The 23,831-nt window shown below is 39.4% G+C and overlaps 2 protein-coding genes across 4 annotated transcripts in view; one reads left to right on the forward strand and one right to left on the reverse strand.

The window, feature by feature from the left end:
* The window catches only part of PKD2 (polycystin 2, transient receptor potential cation channel), a 33,467-nt gene extending 20,713 nt beyond the window's left edge, over nucleotides 1–12,754 (forward strand). The window contains exons 8-15 of one of the 2 annotated variants that reach the window (XM_060686966.2): nucleotides 433–614; nucleotides 2,662–2,782; nucleotides 4,321–4,419; nucleotides 5,063–5,184; nucleotides 6,001–6,118; nucleotides 7,234–7,397; nucleotides 8,296–8,443; nucleotides 9,400–12,754. In XM_060686966.2, the coding sequence (XP_060542949.2) occupies nucleotides 433–614; nucleotides 2,662–2,782; nucleotides 4,321–4,419; nucleotides 5,063–5,184; nucleotides 6,001–6,118; nucleotides 7,234–7,397; nucleotides 8,296–8,443; nucleotides 9,400–9,669 (1,224 nt within the window). In that variant the 3' untranslated portion in view covers nucleotides 9,670–12,754. The remainder of the gene's footprint in view (nucleotides 1–432; nucleotides 615–2,661; nucleotides 2,783–4,320; nucleotides 4,420–5,062; nucleotides 5,185–6,000; nucleotides 6,119–7,233; nucleotides 7,398–8,295; nucleotides 8,444–9,399) is intronic. The other variant, XM_060686967.2, reaches the window with a different exon arrangement.
* Nucleotides 12,755–14,801: 2,047 nt separating this feature from the next.
* LOC117678943 (broad substrate specificity ATP-binding cassette transporter ABCG2-like) overlaps nucleotides 14,802–23,831 on the reverse strand; it is a 41,038-nt gene continuing 32,008 nt past the window's right edge. Inside the window, exons 13-16 of one of the 2 annotated variants that reach the window (XR_015729213.1) lie at nucleotides 22,682–22,836; nucleotides 18,500–18,589; nucleotides 16,051–16,214; nucleotides 14,802–15,009 (exon numbers count right to left, since the gene is read on the reverse strand). Coding sequence is in view for 1 of the 2 variants with exons in the window: in XM_034440461.2 (XP_034296352.1) it covers nucleotides 14,862–15,009; nucleotides 16,051–16,145; nucleotides 18,500–18,589; nucleotides 22,682–22,836 (488 nt within the window). In the remaining variant the exon portion in view is untranslated. The remainder of the gene's footprint in view (nucleotides 15,010–16,050; nucleotides 16,215–18,499; nucleotides 18,590–22,681; nucleotides 22,837–23,831) is intronic. The other variant, XM_034440461.2, reaches the window with a different exon arrangement.

The raw sequence follows: 23,831 nt of genomic DNA on the forward strand, positions 1-23,831 counted from the left end.
ACACACCCGCTGTGGTGCAGGTGGCCGACTAGGCCACGCCCACCATGGCCATGCCCACCCAGCAACGGGGCAGCGAACCCGTTGCTAAAGGATCTGAAGCCCACCCCTGGTTTGAGGTGAAAACATCCAAGCACCAAGATAGACAAATGACCACCAAAAATGAAAATAAGGTTACTATTTAAACCTTTAATATACTATTTACTTTGTATATATTTTGAGCTGCCAAAAAAGCAATCTTTGGAATAGTCCTTGACATAAAGTTTCTTAATATTTAAGATATGGTTTCCATATAAATTTTAATATATGAGATTGAAATATCCAACTTAACTATTTGGTATGGAATTGGTTCACTGCAATTCTTTCTAGTCGGTAGCCCAATTCTTTCAGCTACTGTTTGTTCCTTGTTTTAAACCATTTTCTCTTCTTTATCAGCTTTTCAAATTTATCAGCTTCAACCAAACCATGAACCAGTTGTCAACAACCATGTCAAGATGCGCCAAAGATGTTCTTGGCTTTGGAATTATGTTTTTCATCATCTTCTTAGCTTATGCTCAGCTAGCTTACCTTGTCTTTGGGACACAAGTTAATGATTTCAGTACTTTCCAGGACAGCGTGTAAGTAGAATGAACTTCTTTGTTTGTTTGTATATTATAATTTAGATTTCTAAAACTGTCCAATTCAACAATTAAGGTTGGTGAATAAATTCAAAACACAATCATAGTTCATTAAACTGGAGAAAATAAGAACATAGAGGTACCCCTCAACTTACAAAAGTTCATTTAGTTCAAAGTTACAACAGCATTGAAAAAAAGTGATTTATGACTGTTTTTCACACTTGCAACTGTTACAGCAGCTCCATGGTCACATGATGCTTGGCATCTGGCTCATATTTATGACGGTTGCATTGTCCCGGGGTCATGTGATCACCGTTTGCAACCTTCTGATCAGCAAAGTCAATGGGAAACCAGATTCACTTAACAACTGTGTTACTAACTTAATAACTGCAGTGGTTCACTTAACAACCATGGCAAGAAGGTAGTAAATAGGGCAAAATTTGTTTAACGACTGCCTCGCTCAACAACAGAAATTTTGGGCTCAGTTGTGGTTCTAAATCCAGGATTACCTGTAATACACTATATGCGCCCCAGAAGTGACAGAAAAATCATCCTTCCTTGGCTCCATCACAAGGCATTACTTAATAGATAGGATATAAGGGATTATATATGTCTGATTAGCTTGGGGATATTTCTTACATATCGCAATCCCATGGCATGAAATGTGTGAGCATCACCCCTGAAGACAGCCTGAGTCAAGCCAAATGGAGATGGCTTTGCCAACAAGTGGACTCTGCCATAGCACAAGAATAATGCTAGGAAGAAGAAGCGCATCCTAATTACACTGTTTCCTTCAAAGCAAACATCATATTGAGAAGTGGGGGAAAAAGTAAGAAATACAGGTAGCCCTTGACTTCCAACCACAACTGACCACAACAAATTTCTGTTGCTAAGTGAAACGTGTTAAATGAGTTTTGTCTCATTTTATGACCTTTCTTGCCATGGTTGTTAAGTGAATCACTGCAGTTGTTAAGTTAGTAACATGATTGTTAAGTGAATCTAACTTCCCCATCAGCTTTGGTTGTCAGAAGGTCACAAAAGCTGACCACCTTACCAAAGGTATACTGCAACGGCTGTAAGTGTGAATAAGTCATTTTTTTCAGTGCCGTTGTAACTTTGAACGGTCACTAAATGAACTGTTGTAAGTCGAGGACTAGCTTTAGAAACCAGAGAAATTAAAAGACAAGAGATATAAAAATGAAAAAGACAGAACTGTGTATTTGCAAATTAGTTTTGTTTTCATTATATCCATACAATATTTCAACCTTTGTTCCTTAAATTATCTCTTCCATCGGCATCTTATGAAATCCATCCAACAACAGCTTTCTTGCTTGGGCTTCCTATCAATTTCAACTCATTCACTGTTCCATCGTATAGTCATTTTGCAATATGGTCCTCGTTCATTTTTTGTGAGCATACAAAATCTCAATGAATTTCCTCCACCCTGGTCCATCTTGAATTCCAACTGTTTTTACCCATTCATTCTTGAACCTGTTTGTTTGTTTGTTTTAGCACACACTTCATCAATACTTATTTATTTATTTATTTATTTATTTATTTATTTATTTATTTATTTATTTATTCATTCGATTTATATGCTGCCCTTCTCCGGAGACTCAGGGCGGCTTACAATGCGTTAAGCAATAGCCTTCATACTTTTGTATATACCTGCTTAGTAGGGCTTTCGGCCCCCACTAAGCGGTGTTCTTTTTTATACAAAGTCAGCTTATTGCCCCCACAATCCGGGTCCTCATTTTACCTACCTCAAAAGGATGGAAGGCTGAGTCAACCTTGAGCTTGGTGAGATTTGAACTTGCAGTAATTGCAGGCAGCTGGTGCTACTTAACAGCACTTTAGTCTGCTGCGCCACCAAGGCTCTTTCCGTTGTATTCAGTTTACTTCAGCCTCTTGGTTACAGAATGCATTCAAACACCTGATTTTGCACTGGAAATATCCTGAAAGATTAAAGTTCATTGGTAAAAAAAATTCCAGTTCCACGCAGTGCCTTAACTGTTGGCTAAACTTTAGTGTGTTATTCTCTTTAAAGCTTTACTCAGTTCCGCATCCTGCTGGGAGATTTTGACTTTACAGAGGTTGAAGAAACTAACAGGATCTTAGGACCCGTTTATTTCACTTCATTTGTGTTCTTTATGCTCTTCATTCTTTTGGTATGTAACTTTTTTTTGTTCCTTCACATTTTTGTTGCTGGTCATCTTTTCAAATGGAAGTTTATTTTGCATTATTATTTTTCAGTACAGCTAATACCAGTTTTATGCTATGTATCTGTGTACCAGAAGAACAAAACAAAAAAAAAAAGACCCAATCTCACGAGAAGCATGCACCTTCCAAATCCTTACACTAGTACTGGGAGAATCTCACTGCTGTATTACTATACTAAAAAGTGGGCAGGTTTCACAAACATCAAATCAAAAAGGTATAGATTCCTCTGCATCCAACTTGCTGTGGCCAACTTGCCATAGCCAACTCACTATGGCCACTGTGGACAATTTGCCACGGAACAAGAGTTACACTAATATCGAAGAAGTGGTGGAATAGAATCATTAAAGAAAGGATGCCAAAGGAGGGACAGAATGAAATGTGAATGACAAAAAGTAAAATATTTTTTTAAATTATTTGAAATAATTAAATTGAATTGTTGAATTGTCCTGTGCCAAATTGTCCCACGGTGAGTTGGCCATGGAGAGTTGTCCTATGGTGAATTGGTCACGGCGAGTTGGCTGTGGTGAGTTGTCCCATTCCATCTTGGTCTGATAATCTGCCAAGTGCCTGTCAAAAATCAAAACCAGTGGTGCTATTCAGCCGGTTCAGACCGGTTTGGGCAAATCGTTAGTTAACTTGCTGGCTGGCCCCACCCCTTTCTGCCCCACCCCTTCCAGGAGTCCCCACGCACCCCATTTTGGCTTCCAGATAAGTGCAGGGAGGTCTCCTAGGCCCAAATCGGGGCGTGGGAGTGGCATGCCCCCCTATGGCCCATTTTTACTCCCAGGAGGCTTTGGGCCTAGGAGTCCCAAAATGGGGGGCGCAGGGGCGGCACGCCCACCCCATGGCCCATTTTCGCTCCCAGGAGGCATCAGGGAGGCTTCCTAGGCCCAAAATGGGGCGCGAGGGGTGACGCCTCCCCCCCATGGCCCATTTTTGCTCTCAGGGGGTTGCAGGAGGCCAAGTGCTGCCTGTCACACCCCCGGGCCACGCCCACCAAGCCACGTCCATAGAACCGGTAGTAAAAAAAATTTGTATCCCACCACTGATCAAAACCCATATGGTTCACATTGGGCGTACATGGAATGCTGGCCTGAAATCTCACAGGTATCCTGTGTTAGCAAGTGATGAAACTGCTTCAGTTTCTGAATATATGAATAGGCATTAGTACAAATGGCAATCTAATATCCAGTTTTCATATCAAAATGAATGAAACTTAAGGGTGTGCCCTGCTATATTTCCTTCTTCATTGTCCACATGCCACATAAATGGTTTTATTTTTGTTTTTAATAATGACCACTCTGGTAAAATACATAAAATCAACTTAAAAGGACCAGAAAAACATTGTTTAATATTTGCAGTTGCCAATCCTAATTCCAAAGGTACTGAAAAAATTACTGTTTTTGTACTGGGATCCTTAAAAACAGGAAGTCAGTGTTTTTTTTGTTTTTTAAAAAAATATTTCTAAAGTGCTTTTTTTAAACAGAACATGTTTTTGGCCATAATCAACGACACATATTCAGAAGTCAAAGCTGATATGATACAGCAGAAATCGGAAATGGAACTTTCAGATCTTATTAAGAAGGTAATCTCACCCTTGGATTGTTTAACACTGTATTATCTAATTATTATTTCCATAATGGGATGTGGGGAGGAAAAACATTTTATCATTTTATTCAAAGATTTTAAAATGAAAGAGATTGGAATATCTTCCTAGGTAGCACAATCTGTTGTTACCAGAACCTCATCTGACAATCAGCTATCATACCTATATATAATAGAGTCTGGATATGATTTATAACAATGTTTTTCAAACTTGTCAACTTTAACTTGTGTGGAATTCAATTCCCAGAATTCCCCAGATGGCTGGGGATTTAGAAATTTTAAGGATAAGTAAATCAGTTACTTTAACAAATACTTCTAAATCAAGAAAAGCTATAGAAATGGATCCAGGCAACTCATACAAATACTTACAGCCTCACACTTCTATGTAAACATCTCACACAGGATAACTGTGAGGTAATATATTGTTTGAAAAGGGAGATTTAGTTTATCAAAGCAAAAACGACCCATATGGGTAGAAAATGAAAAAAAAAATCACCTCATTTATACTATGTAAGTCTGCAATTGCTAAGCCATTAGCTTCTGTTGGAAACCTCAAGGCACTGCATTGCATTGCTTGCCTAACAATTATATCCACATAAGGAATATATCGCTCTCCTTTTCAGGGATACACCAAAGCCATGGTGAAATTAAAATTGAAAAAAACACCCGTCGATGACATTTCAGAGAGTCTGCGTCATTGTGGAGGCAAATTAAATTTTGATGAACTGCGGCAAAACCTAAAGGGGTAAGCTTGCACAGTTCCTTCTTCTTTCGTACGAAGACTAAATAACAAATAAATGATCGCACAGTTGCTTTCAAAAGAACTACTGTTTTCCACAGCCCCAAATGGAGTAAAGAAATAGTACGCCAAGGAATTTGATAAGAAAAAAAAGAAAGGAAATGTAGTTAAATCTAGTTTACCACACAACCGTTTGCAATTTCTCTCCATATCTTTCTGTCCTTGCAAACTAGTCTTCTTTGTATCATATCCGTTGCCTTTTGTTTAATTTCTCACATCTCATTTTCAGATTCTCATCATTTCTTTCAAATCATGAATTTTTTTTTTTATGGTCTTTCCCTTCCTCTCAGCATATTTACCTCCCTTTATGTTTGTGATTGGATCTTTATTTCCTCTTTCCATAAACCAGACTATCTGAACTTCTTTGTATCATTTGCATATGAAAATATATGTCCATTCTCCTAATCACAAGCATTTCTTACAAGTATCCATAAAACATACTTTACTTCTATCATACAGCACTCTTATTTATCTCAATTAACTAAGTTACAAGAAAGTGTCTGTCTCCCTTATTTACTGGCTTAAAGTAAAGGTACAATTACTCCACAATAGTACTTTTTCAGGGCATACTTTTATACAGAGTAAGAATTCTGGTTGCATTTAGTGACTCTGCTAATTTTATGACAGTTCTACAAAACAGTAATATAATTAAGTTGCTGGATACCGAATGCCTCTGCGAAGGCCCCTTATTTATTCCTAGCACCAGAAAAAAAATTTTACTGAAACATTTAAAGCAATCATATTTAAAACCTTAACTTCCAGAAAGGGACGTACGGATGCTGAGATTGAAGCCATCTTTACAAAGTATGATCAAGATGGAGATCAAGAATTGACTGAGTTGGAGCATCAACAAATGAGAGATGATTTAGAGAAAGAGAGGGTGAGCTTTACATTGGATGGCATGATTATATTCTTGAAAAAAAGGGCCGGGGGGGGTGGATTATTTGTTAGCCTGCACTAGTGGTGGTATTTAGCCAGTTCTATCTGGTTCGTGCGAACCAGTAGCGGTGGCAGCGGGAGGCTCCACCCACCCACCCGGACGTCATCATGTCCCATTTTTGATGCTTTGTGCATACGCGGAAAGTCCTGTGCATGTGTGGAAGGTCCTGCGCATGCATGGAGGTGGTGCGTGCGAGCAAAGCAAACGTGTGTGAAAGTGCACTCACATTTGCCAACAGGTAGCAAAGGTAAGTGAATATCACCCCTGGCCTGCACTGCAATTGTATCAGAAAGAAATCTTTATGGCTATGAATGCAGTACAGAATTCTGGAATTACATTTCTTTGGAAATTTGCTTTTTGATTTTCAGAGAAGCATTTTTTCCGAGTTCTGTTTACTAAATTTGTACAATCTCATTTTATTGCTAGTGAAGATCTCTGGCTGCTGAGTGTTGAATGACGAGGCAACAAAATAGTATACAGGTAGTCTCTCACCACAATTGAGCCCCAAATTTATGTTGTTAAGCAAGATGTTTGTTAAGTGAGCTTTGCCCCATTTTATAGCCTTCCTTGCCACAACTGTGAATCACTACAGTTGATAAGTTAGTAACCTGGTTGTTAAGTGAAACTGGCTTCCCCGTTGACTTTGCTTGTCAGAAGGTTGCAAGATATGACCTTGGCACACAGCATTGGTCATAAGTATGAACCATTTGCCGAGCATCTGAATTTTGATTACATGATCATGGGGATGCTTCAAAGGTTGTAACTGTGAAAAACGGCCATAAGTCACTTTTTTCAGTGCTGTTGTAACTTTGAACGGTCACTAAATGAATTGTTGTAAGTGGAGGACTACCTGTATTAGGCTTGGATAGGAAATGTTTTGCTCATCCTGAATTGTAGTAGGTTTGTTTGGGCAATCTACTATTTACCTTGAAAGAACCACAAAACTAAGACCAAAAAAGTTGGTCAAGCAGGTTTCCATTGTCTTCAAATATGACACACAGATTGTAGGAGTAAGGAAGAGTCAAATTCTAACAGTTGTGTTTGTTTTCACTAAGGAGGACTTAGAGCTAGACAGAAGTTCTCTAAACCGTCCACTCAGTGGCCGTAGCTTTCCACGAAGCCTCGATGATTCGGAAGAAGATGATGATGATGACAGTGGACACAGCTCCAGAAGAAGAGGCAGCAGCTCAAGTGGTGTCTCATACGAAGAGTTTCAAGTGTTCGTGTTACAGTTTTTTTTCTGTCAAATCCCACTTTATTCATTGTAAAATACAGAATTATGTCAAGAACTCGTGATACTTAACCATACAAATCTCTTTCCATACAAATCTTCTTCTCAATTGCATCTTGTTGGAATAGCAATAGCAATAGCACTTAAGACTTATATACAGCTTCATAGTGCTTTAACAGCCCTGTCTAAGCAGTTTACAGAGTCAGCCTGTTGTCCCCAACAATCTGGGCCCTCATTTTACCCACCCCGGAAGGATGGAAGGCTGAGTCAACCTTGAGCCTGGTGAGATTCGATCTGCCAAACTGCTGGCAGCCGGTGATCCGCAGAAGTAGCCTGCAGTACTGCACTCTAACCACTGCGCCACCGCAGAATAGAACTGAGGCTACTTCAGTCTCTCTTATCCAAGAATCCACTAGACTCGTGGACATAGATGTTCCTAATGAAAGTAGATGAAAGATTATTTTCTCACGAATGAAGGCGAATATACGTTTCCCAGGTTAATGTTGCAGGATCCAGTCTGGGTCGATCACCAGTATCAGAGGTTTTGTCTTCTGAGCTTTTGGACTCATGATGGAGCCCACCTTCAGGGAACTTCTGTCTAGCAGTATTTGTGCTTTGGGCTGTTCTCTGTGTGTGTGCCTGTATTTACACAGAACAGCCCAAACCACACGCTCTGCTAGGGAGAAGTTCCCTGAGGATGGGCTCCAGCATGAGTCCAAAAGCTCGGAAGACAAAAACTCTGGTCCCGGTGACCAACCCAGATTGGATCCTGAAAGATTTATTTTAACTGTTATTCTGCCCATCTTTGGGATAGAGATTTAAAAGAAAACATGTTCCTACTGTTCTTGAAACCATAACTCTTTATCAAAATGCATTCTGCTTTCAGTTTGGTCCGCCGAGTGGATCGCATGGAACATTCCATAGGCAGCATTGTATCCAAGATTGATGCTGTCATAGTCAAGCTGGAAACTATGGAGAGAGTTAAACTGAAGAGGAAAGAGGTCTTGGGCAGGCTGCTTGATGGAGTTGCAGAGGTAAACTTACTTAACACTGGCTAAATATTCAGTATTTATTTTGCAAAAGTTACTGTTTTAATTTCTTCAGTTGAAAGAACGTTGCTAACTGATCATTTGCCATATGCCCTGTTTCCCCCAAAATAAGACATCCCCTGATAGTAAGCTCAATCGGGCTTTTGAGCGCATGGCAATAAGGTGAAGCACTTATTTCAGGGTTCAAAAAAATATAAGACAGGGTCTTATTTTCAGGGAAATACGGTAGCCATTGTCAACTCTTAGCGAGCAATGTAGATGGATTTTCATCATGATAATCTGTCTCTACACTTGCTCTTTCTAGTTCAAACCCATACTTAGGCAAGAAACCCTATACCATTTCAGTCAAATGATTATCCAATCTCGTCTTAAAAATTTCCAGTGTTGTATTATATGTTGTACTATGAATTATAATCAATAATTCGTAGCAAGTTATTTGATCAGAATTATACCATTCTGATTACAGATAGTTCTCAATTTACAACCATTTGCTTAATGATCGAAGTTAAAACGACACTGAAAAGACTGATTTGGGACTGGTCCTCACACAACTGTTACAGCATCCTCAGGTCACACGATCAAAATTTGGGCACTTAGTAACTAGCATGTATTTACAACAGTCGCAACATCCTGGGGTCATATAATTGCCATTTGCAACCTTCCCAGGTGGGGAGCAAAGTCAGTGGGTGAATCTGGATTCGCTCAATGACTACATGATTCCCTTAACAACTCTCTTGACCACCATGGCTAAAAAAGATCATATAATCGGGCACAATCCACTTAGCAACCGCCATGCATAGCAATGGAAATCCTGGTCCCAATTGTAAATTGAAAACTACGTGTTATTATTAAAAAACAATTTAGAAATGTGTTTATTTCTTTGCACTAAAAGAGAGTTTAGCCATTTGAGCATGATCAGAGATCGTGGTATTTCTGCTTAGGATGAAAGGCTGGGTTGTGAGAATGACGCGCACAGGGATCAGATGGAGAGGCTTGTACGAGAAGAACTGGAACACTGGGAATCTGATGATGCTGCTTCCCAAGTAAGCCAACGATTGGGAACCCCGGTGGGATTCAACAGCCACGGACGGACCAGGAATCCGCGGCCTTCTTCCTCACAGTCCACTGAAGGCATTGATGGAGGAGGGGGAGGGGGAAGGGGAGGGGGGAAGGAAGGGGGAGGAAATAAAGGGAGCAACATCCATGTCTAGTAGCATTTCTATTTGCTCAAAATATTTTCCACAAATCATGAGTTAACTAAATAACAAAATGCCTTGGGACAAGGCTGTGATTTTATAGAGCAGGGGTATCAAACTCGATTTCATTGAGGGCTGCATCAGGGTTATGTTTAACCTGGGGGGGGCAGAAGGCATAGCCACGATGGCCATGGCCATCTCGACGTCACTTGTGTTGGGGGCACCTGTGGAATCCACTTTTGCTAGTAATTTGTTTTGCTAGCATTCTGCCAGCGAAAACAGAGCTTGGGGGGCCCCACACAGCCCCCCTGGGCTCCATTTTCAGCTGTGATGGCCTCCAGTAGCCCTCTGCCAGCGAAAAGGGCAGGGGTGAAATCCAGCAGGTTCTGACAGGTTCTGGAGAACTGGTAGCAGAAATTTTGAGCAGTTTGGAGAACCGGTAGCAGAAATTTTGAGTAGTTCGGAGAACTGGCAAATACCACCTCTGGCTGGCCCCAGAGTGGGATGGGAATGGAGATTCTGCAATACCCTTCCCCCAGGAGTGGGGAGGGAATGGGGATTTTACAATATCCTTCCCCTGGAATGGGGTGGGAATGGAGAATTTGCAGTATCCTTCCCCTGCCACGCCCACCAAGCCACACTACGCCCACCAAGCCATGCCCACAGAACCGGTAGTAAAAAAAAAATTGGATTTCACCACTGGAAAAGGGCCACTGCGCACGGCCCTCCTGAGTTCTGTTTACGCTGGCAGAGGCACCGTGGGCCAGTCCTTGGCTGTTTCCAGGGCAGCTCCATGGGCTGGATCCAGCTTGCGGGCCTTGAGTTTGACACCCCTGTTATAGAGTAAGATAGAGGAAACTATCATGTTGAGATCTGATCTAGTTTTAAAAAACCAGAGCTTCTTGTTTTAAATGCCCTTGGTTTCCTTTCCAATTGCTTTCATTAGAAAGATGTACATTTCTCTACTGTTAAGAGAAAATAGGTAAGCTAGTAAATTTATTTTCCAGTTCTAGAACTTAAGGTAACAGTGCTTTGCACATTTACCTGGCAGTAAGACATATTGAAACCCGAGACATACTTCTAAAAGAAAACGTGCATAAAATATACTATTCCTAGCTGTTTCATGTGGAGTAATCAAGTGTATATGATTTTCTTCTGACACTCTTCCCTTTTTTAATTGAAACAGGTAGTCTGTAATACATTCTCTGCAAAATAATACATACAGAAGTAATTATCAGTGTTTGGCTGCATGAATTAGCTTATCATCATTTCAATATGATAGATTTGCCTTTTAATCTTGTAAGATTTCAGCTTACCAAAAAGGAATTCCTATTTTGACAAAGCCTATTTTATATGGTTGTTGGGAGGATAACCTTCATTATTCTCAAAGCCCCTTTGAGAAAAAAATGTACGACACAATTTAGCAACGTTAATCATCTTGCAGATGAAAATGTACGATTATAGGAAAAATTTCCCATAATAGCATATTGTTCTGAAAGGGCCACTTATAATTGTTCTTGTGAAATTATGTACTGGAAAAAGCATTCTCTGGAGCATAATCTTCATAAGACCATAAAACAGGGATCTGATTAAATATATTCTGAAAGCATTTATGAAAATAATTTCAGTAAAAAATAAATAAATAAACGCAGTAAGTTAAATGAGCTGTTCTAACAGAAAACTGGACAGCAAAATGTACAGTATTTAATGGGGTGCTTCTGCAAGATTTATATTCTTGTATTTCATTGCATGTAAATCAAGACAGAGAGGTTGGGGAAAGGTGTAGAAGTGCAGGTCAGATTAAGATGTAGAAGAATTGCATCTAACGTATTTCAAAATGTAACATGCATATATGATGCATATCTGGCAACTGGATTGCTTCTGGCAGGGAGGACCAGATATGTTCTATACCAGTGGTCTCAAAATTTGGCAACTTTGAGACTTCTGGACTTCCAACTCCCAGAATTCTGGGAACTGGGAATTGAAGTCCACAAGCCTTAAAGTTGCTAATTTTGGAGACCCCTGTTCTATACTGTAGATCAGGGGTGTCAAACTCGATTTTCTTGAGGGCCGCAACAGGGTTGTGTTTGACCTTGGGGGGGGCGGGGGACGTGGCCATCTCGTCATCACTCATGTCGGGGTCACCTGTGGCAGCCTGAGAGCTCTGCCAGTGAAAATGGGCTCCTGAGCTCTGTTTTCAGCTGTGACAGTGTCCTACAACCCTCTGCCAGTGAAAACGGAGCTCAGGAGGGCCCTCGCGAGCTCCGTTTTCACTGGCAGAGGCATTGTGGTTTGCTGTTTCCAGGGCGGCCCCGCAGGCCAGATCTAAGCACCCTGCGGCTTGGATCTGGCCCCCGGGCCTTGAGTTTGACATTCCCGCTGTAGATGCTTCATCTTATATTGTTCTGATTTTCATGGCAAGAACACTCCTTGGGTTACTCAAAACAGTGCCAAGCAAAGCTTTGTAAAACACTTGTATCTTTAACTCCTGAAATCACCCACGCTTTGGGTATTGAGGTATTGAGTGGGAAACTGTTCACATGGCTTATTATGCTTGCTTTTAAGTTATATCTTCCTGTTCTTTTTAACAACCCTCACAATAATAGAGTTTTACATAAAAGAGTACTATGAAAACCAAAGGTTTGCATTCATATGGTAATAGCTTACATTTCTGTAACATGTTGTTACTTCATAACAAACTTCATTTTGAAGTGCATTCAGATTTCATGGATAGCCATGCGTGTTGACAATGTACACATACATTTAAAGTATGACAGCAAAGAAGCTTGAGTATCTGCTATTTTGCACACTATATATATATATATGGTTCCAAAGTGCCAATATATTTCTAGGATAATGTTGCCTTAGAAAAGAACACAAATGTTAATTTTGAACATTTCAGAGAATGGTAAAAATGTACCAATGAACAACTTCCTGACCAATAAAGATTTTGTGTGTTTTGAAGTTGTTTGAGTGGCTAAAAGGGAGGGAGAAGTGGGCTTTGCATCCATTTCAAAGGAAGGAGTATTTTTTTACTCTGCTCTTAAATGCCATCCAACTAATTGTTTGTGAAATAAAATAAAAGATTTATAATCATGTATTTTTATTTGCTTTAATATTTCTGGTTATGGGACTTTGCATTTTACTGTTTACAATCTAAATCATAAGGATGACTTTCTTTCTATGGTCATTTTGGGAAGCTACACAGAAACTTTAAATAAAAACGGATGTTACTAGTCCTTTCTCTTTTCGATCTTTTATCCCATGAAAAGACAGTGAAGTTGGTTGAAAGCTTGTAAACAACATACCTGGCCATATGGACCAGATCAGCAGATTAAATGTTATTTTTGTCTTCCATGGTCACACGGATTAAAAATAAGAAAATTCCTTTTCTAATTCTGTCATATCAATTTAGTTATTTATAAAAAATATTGCTGACATAAAATTGAATGCAGGTAGTCCTCGACTTACAACCATTTGTTTAATGACCATTCGAAGTTGCAATAGCACTGAAAAAGTTACTTATGATCGCTTTTCACATTGACGAGTGTTGGAGCATTGTTGTGATCGTGATCAAAATTCAGATGCTTGGTAACTGGCTTGTATTTATGGCAGCTGTATTTATGGCAGATGTATTACTAACTTAACAACTGCAGTGATTCACTTAACAATTGTGGCAAGAAAGGCTGCAAGTGGGGCAAAAGTCACTTAACAACTGTCTTGCTTAGCAGTGGAAATTTTGGGCTCAGTTGTGCTGTAAGTCAAGGACTCTGTATAGGAATGTATCCTAAATATAATCCAGCTGCCTACATGAAATAGTAAACATCTTATATTTCAAGCTTGGAACAAAACAACTTTACCTGAAATATGTATGTGTTTCAACATGGAAACACCCTCCACAAAGACACAAAAATGGCTTTGAGTTTTCCTTATTCCATTGAAATAAAACTTAAATGTTTTGACTCTTTGAGCCATACAGAATAGGGATGGAAACAAAATCCTCCTGCTCCTCTGGGATTTTTTTTGTCTAGTTTTCACCCAAGGTTATTAAAACTCTTTTAGTTCATTAAATAAAGTATTTACCAAAATAGCATTAATCTCTTTTATCAGCACTCTTTTTCAATTAGCACTTAACAGGTTAGACTTTAGCAAGATTTGTTTTACCTGGAAATTCGGGGTGGAAGACAGTCCAGCCAAATGAACTCATCTTAAATTACAATTTAAAATGTAAATTTAATCATGAATTAAATCACAGCCAGAGCTAAATTAACTGATTAAATGAAAACCTAACCCTGCACAATAAAAAAAGAGCAAAATCTGCACATCAAGCATTTAAAGCAACATATTTTTTACTCTTCACATCATAAAAGGCACACGCACCAAAGCTTGAACACAAAAAGCAGAATTAATCAACCCAGGTCAACGTAGAGGCTTTGCATTTTAAAATGCATCCTGAAACTCACCATCAAGAAAATACAAAGGAATATATATTTTTTTTAAAAAGCCACAGTTTTCTTTTCAAGCTCAGAGCCCAGACCAAAACTTTAGATGGGTATTGCTTCAAGGTCAGAATATTCTGCAAAATACTTCACACATCCCTAATTCAGTGAATTAAATAAGTCAGTACTATTATAGGACTTGTCTTCACATTTCATTTACCACTAAGTAATAACTTGATACCTGATTTTAAGAGAGACACATCTTTATGACATCCTCTGTAGTTGAGACAATCTAATTATCTTCAGTTATCTCACTGTCACATGAAATTTTTCCTTTCCAATATAAATCTTGAATGTGGAGAATCTGTAGTGCCTCAATAATTATACCAACAATACAGTCAGGAGCCAGGATCTGGCCTGCTCTTACTGGCCAATTAAGTCTGCTATGGGGATACCATCTTCCCATCCAGTTGTGAGTGTTGACCTCTATGTCTATTTTTTCTTGGATTGCAGAAGATCAGCTATCTGGCTTGTGCAGTATAGATACCTCAGATAGAATTTTGAGGGGCTTCATGTTATTTTATTTTTCACCCGAAACGACAAGATTAAACTGGCCCTCAGTTTGAAGACAATAGCTGTACAATTGCAATTCCATTATTACTACAAAATATGAATCAGGAAGGTATTTCAAGAACTGTATGCCGTATGTTACAAGAACTAAATGTTTATTATAAAAATACAATGCTGTTAAATAAGAATAGTCTCTTGCTAAGTATACTTCTTCAGAAATTTCAATTTCAGATATGCAAGTGTGAGAAAAGTTATAGTCATACATGTAAGTGCAACGTGATTCTGCCACAAGTCCCAAGCAGTTGTGCCAATGCCTTGCATTTCCAAATAGTCTTCTCCAGTGCATCTAAAAACATGGGTTAAAAATTTTAGTATTAGGACAATGCAACTCTTAATTTACTTTTTTTTTATTTATTGTAAATTCATACAGATAGTCCTCTGTTTACAGCCATAATACAGCCAGCCCATGATTTTAGAACCTTTTTCGTGACACTCATTAAGCAAACACTGCAGTCATAAGGCAAATGCCACAGTCATTAAGAGAATGGTCGTTAAGCAAACTCATTATTCGCTATGGCATGTTTTGGCTGAAAGCTAGGTATGAATAGCAAGTTTTTGGCAAAAATATGTTTTGGTGAATCACAATGAAACATGCTAAGAATGCTTCCCCTGTTGTTTTCATGTGAGCTTTCTTTGCTTTTCTGGAAGTCCCAGTAGACGGAATGGGACGTTTAGTCTCTGACTTTTCATTCTCCTCGGGCGTTTCTCCTCAGGCAAGAGGAAGAGGAAGGAAGGAAGGAAGGCATTTTGGCAAATTCTTTTACACCTCTCTCCTTTCGCTGGATTTCTATTACACCCCCTCTAGCCAATTGGTTTGGGGCTAACTGTCACAGAGGGTGGAACACCCAGGACGAACCCTCTTTCTGCGAAGGGGCCGTGTCGAAGGGTCTGGGACGAAGAGGCCGGTGGCCCATTCCCCACGGCAAATGACTGGAGGCGTACAGCTGAGGAGATAAGTCGGGGGAGATTCACCCGAGGAGAATGAAAAGTCAGAGACTAAAAGTCCTAGACCCCCAGTAGAAGTGTGGTGCATATACACCTTCAGAGTCAACTATCAAAAACAGGGATGCAGCAACCTTAATGCTTCAAGGAATGATGCTTTGCTCGATATGTTTTTGCAAGCCACCCTTCCAAACGTTTTCCCCGTCAAGTTGGCAACAGTTCCATCTTATTCACTACCAAGTCCTGAATATATTTAGGTAATAAACATATCTCCTTTAAAAAAAAAAACAAAGCATGAGTAATCATTAAAGAAACTTGGGCACTGTTGTTTATTTGTTTTACTTTTCTAGATGGTGCAACAGTTTGCCATGTGACAGATGCTTACACTGTAAATGCAGTAGTAGAAACACATGTTACGTTGACCCCTTCTGGGGTTTCATTGCAAAATCTGAGTCCAGTAAATTCGTTGATTTGCAAAGCCTTTGAAAAACAGACAGATAATGGAATTACTTGCTTATATTATCTGAAAGGTTTCCCGTGCAGTTGGACCTAAAAAGCAACAAAATGACAGGAATGAGAGTGCTTTGCTAAAATTAAAGCAACATCAGAATTTTTAAGTCTTAATAGATAGGGATATATTGATGCCCTGTTATGTTGATGTTCTAAATAAATTATTCTGCTCTCCCATGCAGTATCCAGTTCAAATTTACCAGTTGACAACAATTTTTGGATGAACTGTAGAAGTCATATGTAGAAAATAGATGAGGACCCATAGCTTTAGCACTTTATATACACCTACATAACACACTAGGCCAAGGGTCAACAACCTGTGGCTCTGGAGCCGCATGTGGCTCTTTCACCCCTCTGCTGCGGCTCCCTGTCACTCAAAATATGCGTCACAACCACCAATGTGCGACACCTGCCGGCACACGATTTATTGAGCTTTTCAACCCCCAGTAGGCCAACCATGGATAAATCCAAGAAAATAAAAGTTTCAGAAGAAAACAAAACATTTAATTCAACTACATATGCTAGTTTTGTGGCCTCTCAAGAAATAGTCAGGCACGGGAAGGGTTTTGTGGTTCCCGGTGTTTTTTTTTTCTGTGGGAAATGGGTCCAAATGGCTCTTTGAGTGTTTAAGGTTACAAACCCTGGCACTAGGCCATAAACTATGGTTTACAAGCCAGAATGTTTCACACAGAAAACCTAATCAAAACCACATCAAATAAAGCCAGATATTTTAATGTGTGGTGTGAATCATGACATGGTAATCCATGCCTCTTTCTGAACCTCTTAAGAAGCACTGCAAATGGTAAATCTATTTGAATATTTAGTTGTAATCACAGACACTGCCCATTCAAAAATTATAGAGCTGGAAGGGATCCTTTGAGGATTCCTGGCACAAAATCATACCTCGATGTACGACTATAGAGGAGGGAAGCCATGTTAGTTATGGTGGCAAAAAATCAGAATCTGGAACCATTTCTTCCAATTACCAAATTGCATTAAAAGACATAAGCTTTTGTGAGCTACAGCTCACTTCATACAGTAACTATGCTGATATAAGCTTTAAATTGGGGTAAAGTGATGAAAGACCAAGTTGGTTATGCAGATGCAGGTCACCCCTAAAACAGATTTCTGGTATCTTACATTTTTAATGTGTTATAAGGCCAGACTACTTTTTTTTTCTTTTGTTTGCCACTATGTAGGAGCTACTTATGTAGGATAGAATTGTTTCTTCTAAAGCAGAAATCACACAAAGTTCTCAAAATAAACCACTAGATGTCAACATCAGATTAGGAATTATTCAATTTTTCTGTTTGTAACTTCAAAAGATTGCACTTCCTTGGACTTGGCTCTGGAGAAGAAGAACATTTGCTAAAGAGCTTCCATGAAAGTAGTTTGCTCACCACTATAAGTACTTCATTTAATTATAAAGGTTAGGTTGCTCGAATACACAGCTGGCTCACAGGAAACAATAGAAATAGACCAAAGGATGTCTGTCTGGACAATGAGCGCAGTGCAAGACATATCCTACAATCCCTCAAGTGGTTCTTTAGCAGATGTGCTAGAATTCCTTAGCAGGCAGAATAACAATGAATAATAAAAGAATAAAAGCAGAATAACAGGCAGATTAACAATGTTTTCCCCAAAGGGGTCTCGTGCAAATGGGTAAAATGTGTGGAGTGGTGGCGCCAGTGAAGAGGACAAGCAATGATTACAATAGAAAAGGTGCTTGAATGGTCTTCTAACACTTCTACAAGTGCTCATTCTGAAAAGTGGGGCTTCTAACACTTCTACAAGTGCTGATTCTGAAAAGTGGGGCTTTGCTTCAAATGCTTCTCTTTTTAAAAAGGAACAGATCCTCCCAATCCTGCTTTAAACCAAATAGAGAATATCCTTCAAGTTCAGAGGTGGGGAACTATGGCTCTTTATGACTTGTGGACTTCATCTCCCAGAATTCCTGAGCCAGCATGGCCATAGTTCTCCGTCCTTGTTCTAGCATTTAAAAAAGAGGACATGTCTGTATGAACAAGGACAACTTTGGAGAGAAAGTGTTTGGAATTCAAACCCCAACATCTTTGGGGATAGCAGAACTTCCATGAATCTCTGGGAACTGCTGAATGGTACTGACATCCTGGAAGCAGGTAAGACAATGGCCTAAACTCAGAATATTCCTGAACAGGAACACTTTAGCCCCAAGAGACTGCATGAAGCCATGCCAAGGAAGAAAAGACCATTCTCCAGTCAATTCTACCAGTTTGATAGTTCCGGATGATGAGCTCTTTCACAAATAGCTAACAAATAAAACTAGTGCTAATAATATTATTTACATTTAGGCCATAGCGAGGGATACTGAAGTATTCCAGCCACAATAACGAAGATGTAATGGTTGTGAGATTTACCAATACACCAGAAAAAACCTGCAAGAAAAAAAAGGGGTGGGGGAGAGACATCTGTTATAGCATAGAATTTTGTCCAGAGCTCCACAAAGAATTTCACATTTATACCCAGGATTCATTCCTCATCCGTCATTGCCATTGCATATACAGTATACAGAACCCGGGTAGATTTGTGACTTTCACATTTCCTGGGAAGCAAAGTTCCTGCAATTTGCTTATTTATGATTCATATTTTAGGCTTTTTTTTCAAAAGAATATTGTCTTTGGAAACACACAAGCTCTCTCTTGCCAGCAAATTGAAAGTCACTGGCCTTTCTGTACTAGCCATTCATAACGGTAACTACTCATCCCTGACCTGTAAGAAAACAATCCAACATGAAATCCGCTATCCCTGATCCTCTATTGTCTCTGGTCCTAATCACGCCTGATCATTTGCCTTCTTTCCAAATTACTGGATGACAGAGTTTTAAGAGATTCTGTGCACCCCAAAGATATCTTTGGAGGGTGGCAGAAAAAAAGCGAAGAACTAACAACTAAAGCTGAGTTTTGCCTGTCTTACTCATAGACGGGAGATGAAAGTAATGTCATTGGGACATGACAAAAAAGAGGCCTTCAGGACACATTTATCCCATGATTAGGTGCAATCAGGGGTGAAAACCAGCAGGTTCTGACAGGTTCTAGAGAACCATAGTGGAAATTTTGAGTAGTTCGGAGAACCGGCAAATAATACCTCTGGCTGGCCCCAGAGTGGGGTGGGAATGGAGATTTCGCAATATCCTTCTCCCAGGAGTGGGGAGGGAATGGGGATTTTGCACTATCCTTCCCCTGAAGTGAGATGGGAATGGAGATTTTGCAGTATCCTTCCCCTGTCACGCCCACCAGGCCACACCCATGAAGCCACGCCCACAGAACTGGTAGTAAAAAAAAATTGGATTTCACCACTGAGTGCAATCATGTGAACTTCAGTGCCTTTCATGCTCCAAAACCTGTGTTTATCTGAATGGGGAAATTAGTAGCAAGGAAGAATGGCAAACAAGTTATATTTCTAATTCCAAAGCAACTAAAGAAACTGGGTTGTTTCCAGAGAGGTAAAATATGTGTCATGTTTCATGTATCCAGGAAAAGAATATCAGGTCCAAATTCCTGAGTTGATAACCGTTAAAAAACTAGAAAAAGCAACGAAGTGTCCTATTATACTTTGAAGAGTGAACCTGTTATGATTATGGTTAATTTAATCTAAATTAAGCTAATCAGAGTCATGAACTTATCCTGTATTACAGATATACATATCCGAAGTAAGTTATTCAGGATACTATCTTATGCATCTTATGTGGCCTGATTTCCTAAAGACTGAGGATATGGACTAAGGTTCCCTTCGGCTACTTTTTGTCATTCTGGACAATGACCCAGATGGTTAGAAAGTTCTGGGAGCTGGGAGAAAGTCCTGAGATGATTAAAATGGTTCTTTTATCCAAATAAGAGATTATATTTAATTTTGTCTCTAATTTGCAATTGCTTCCAGATTTTGTGTTTCCACTGAGAGGGGGAAAAAATGAAACTTTGATTCCGTTTTTATAAACTAGACAGGCTTACTGTTATAGAAATGTCTTGTACATACTGTTGTGCAAAAGCAAAAAGTTGTGGTTGTAATGTTACCTTTGACTGTGTCAAAGAGAGTCGGAAGTTGATGCCTTTTTCTTTTTTCTTTTTTTCTCCCATTACACTATACCCCCTTTCCCCCCTTTCCTCTCTTCTTACTTTTCCATGTTTTTTTTTCTTTATATTTTATACTTCAATAAACTAATAAAAAAGTTAAATTGGAAAAGAAAATTCTGGGAGCTGATGTCCACATATTTGGAAAAAAACCAAACACTTAACGTAAGTCATAATTAGCTTGGACCTAAAATTCTCCAAGACTGCCAGTAATTTTTATTTATTGAGGGACTCCTATGTTAAACTGTGCAATCAGAAACTTTTTAATTCCCGATAATATTTGGGGTTGTACAATGAGCCAGAATATCCAGTTGTAGTTGACTGATTGGAGAATACTGGCTCCTGCATGAGGCAATCTGCGCTGTGATTGGTTGCTGTGGGTGTAGAGGGGGAGTTTCCCTTTTTTTCCCGCCTTTTTCATCTGTGCACCTGTGCGCTCTGTGATTTACCTCATGATGCTCCAGTCTGCCTGACTATCTTGTCCACTGTAAATATAGATGTAAAATGTATTTACAGGTAGTCCTCGACTTAAAACAGTTCCTTTAGTGACCATTTGAAGTCACAACAGCACTCGAAAAAGTGACTTATGACCATTTTTCACACTTATGACCATTGCAGCATCCTCACGGTCATGTGATTTACACTCAGATGCCCAACAACTGTTTCATATTTATGGCGGTTGCACTGTCCTGGGGTCATGTGATCCCATTTTGTAACCTTCTGACGAGCAAAATCAATGGGAAAGCCAGATTCCCTTAACAGCGGTGGTTGCTAATTTAACAACTGCAGTGATTCACTTAACAAATGTGGCAAGAAACATCATAAAATGGAGCAAAACTCACTTAATACATTTTCTCACTTAGTGACATAAATTTTAGGCTCAATTTTGGTCGTGAGTTGAGGACTACCTATATTTACATAACACTTGAAGTTCGTGTCAGCATCTCTGATTTCATTTGGACATCTGCTGTGCAATTCCCTGACATACTTTCCTATATACGTCTCTTTCTTGCAGTAAACAGAATTTAGGTATATATCTAAGTTAGGACCGCAGACTTGTGTAAAGTGTGCCCAATTGGTAAGGCTTAATTGTAGTAGAAAAAAAAATAATGGAAAGCTTCAAAAAACATGATGGATTTCATAGGTTCATGGAGATGGAGATAGAAGGAAAGAGAGGGAGATTGGAATGCATGTTGTGATTTCAGATATCAGAGGAAAGGCCATAAATTCTAATGGATGCTAAATATGAAACAAAATGCATTGGGACTGCCATTCCCCTAATTTCCCTTCAGCATGGCCAGGGTCCCAGATGACTGCCAATCTAGTCACACAGGTATACAGTACATGATAAGATATTGTGTGGCACCTAAATAATATATTTTAGTCAGTATAATCTTTTTTACTAAAAAAAGGGGGGGTCATCCCTGTGGATTTTATTCTACTAGTTATTGCTGATTACAAGAGGCGGTACTCCTCTCCGTTCAAAGACCTTTCCATGGTTGTGTGGGCAGCATGATGTCATGGAGCACTGGTACCTCCCCAGTGAGTGGTACCTATTTATCTACTTGCATTTGCATGCTTTCAAACTGCTAGGTTGGCAGGAGCTGGGGCAAGGATGGGAGCTCACCCCGTTGCGTGGAACTCGAGTCTTGAATCTGTGCTGCCGGCTTTCCAGCCAACAAACCCAGCATCTTAACCTCTGTGCTATCGTGCCGCCTCTCTTTTATTAAATAGCAATTATCTCCTAATATCTCCTTATATTCTAATAAGGGAGAAGCGAGAATGTGGAGTGGCTCACTATAAGAGCTTCAAGGGTCAACACTGCTTTTTCTCTAGCATCTGAGGGTCAGTCTGCCTTTTTAGATGACTGGTTTAGCTGGGGCCGGTGAAGCAGCTAATCTATTTCTAGGCTCTGAACTCAGTGATATTTTTCAGGCACCCTCTTTAAACAGAAATATTTTGAAGTACTTTGAAATGTAGCAAGCCAGGCTTGCAGTCTTCAGGAACCTCCTGGACCAAAGGGGCCAAGGATGACATCATTCCACAAAATTTGTCCTTTGGCAGTGATGTCATGACACACAATGTATCACAGTGAATCTGCTGGGCTTATTGTGGACATTGCTGCATCAGTCCTGCTGAAAGGATCGCAGGGATCCTTTTTCTAAATTCCTGTCCTGACTATACCACTGGTTGACCCAGCACTGGTACCCATCGCCATTACAAATCAAACATGCATTGGGATGCATTATTCCAATTCTGATTCTGATTCTGATTCTGATTCTGATTCTGTACATAATGGAGTTTGCCAGCATTTAGGCCAATGAACGGAATATCGAAACCTAGCTTTTTAAAGACAGGAGAGCTACATATAACAAGTAAATATTAAAAGGCAACACTCACAATCATAAAAACAAAGCAAATATTTATGAGGAGGTTCGCAACTGATGTGACGTTTTGTCCTGTTGCAACTGCCAGTGCGAGAGAACTAGAGGCATATGCAATTAATACAATAGTCAACATCATGATAAAGAAGGATGCCAAAACTGGCTTGAAACCTGCAAGGAATTAATATATACACATATACATATGTTGGGTGTATACAAATGTACACATACACACTTAATATCAACCTTAACAGAGATGTATACAGGTACTCCTCAACTTACAACTATTGATTTCATGGGCATTCAAAGTTATAACAGCATTGAAAAAGTGACCATTTTTCATACTTGTAGCATTTCCACGGTCATGTACTCCAAACCGTGGTGCTTTGGGTGATTGGTAACTAGCATATATTTATAACAGTTGCAATGTCCTGCTTTTGCAACCTTTTGACAAGCACAGTCAATGTGGAAGCCAGATTCATTTACCAACTGTGTTACTAATTTAACAACTGCAGTGGCTCACTTAACAACTGTGGCAAGGAAGATTGTAAAATGGGGCAAGATTCACTTAACTATCTTCCTTAGCAACATAAATTTTGGGCTCAGTTATGGTCGTAAGTCAAGGACTACCTGTACTTCAGCCATCAACTTTCTGCATGTACACTCAGAAGGAAGTGCCCCTAAATGCAATCAGTGTTTACCGCCATGTATCAGAATTTGCTTTCATTTGCAAATTGAAAGGGTTCTGCTGCTTGTACTTTGTATTGACTAGTCAGTTGAAAATAATTTTATTAAGGCTTCTATATGTGAGTTGCAAAACATTCAGACAATCCTAAAAGGCAAGAGTTGGAGTTTTCTGTATTCCTCTGATACCCCTTAGTGGTGGATTTTTGCAGCCCAGATATAGTCCCATATTTTATTTTGCAAATATAGTCCCATATTTTATTTTGCAGATATAGTCCCATATTATATTATAATAGTCCCATATTATATTTTGCAGCCCAGATATAAATTTGCAGCCAAGTTTATATTTGCCTCGTAAGTTTTAAAAGCTTAACAATTCCTATAACTCATTTATCACAATCAAGCATGTTGCAAGTGGGACATCTATCCAATTTCTTTTGTGCATTGCTAGGCCCTTGCAAGAGAGTTTCTACCCAGCCCTG

The sequence above is a fragment of the Pantherophis guttatus genome, chromosome 8, assembly GCF_059756535.1.
Source record: "Pantherophis guttatus breed Tessera chromosome 8, ASM5975653v1, whole genome shotgun sequence".
NCBI classification, from domain to species: Eukaryota; Metazoa; Chordata; class Lepidosauria; order Squamata; family Colubridae; genus Pantherophis; species Pantherophis guttatus.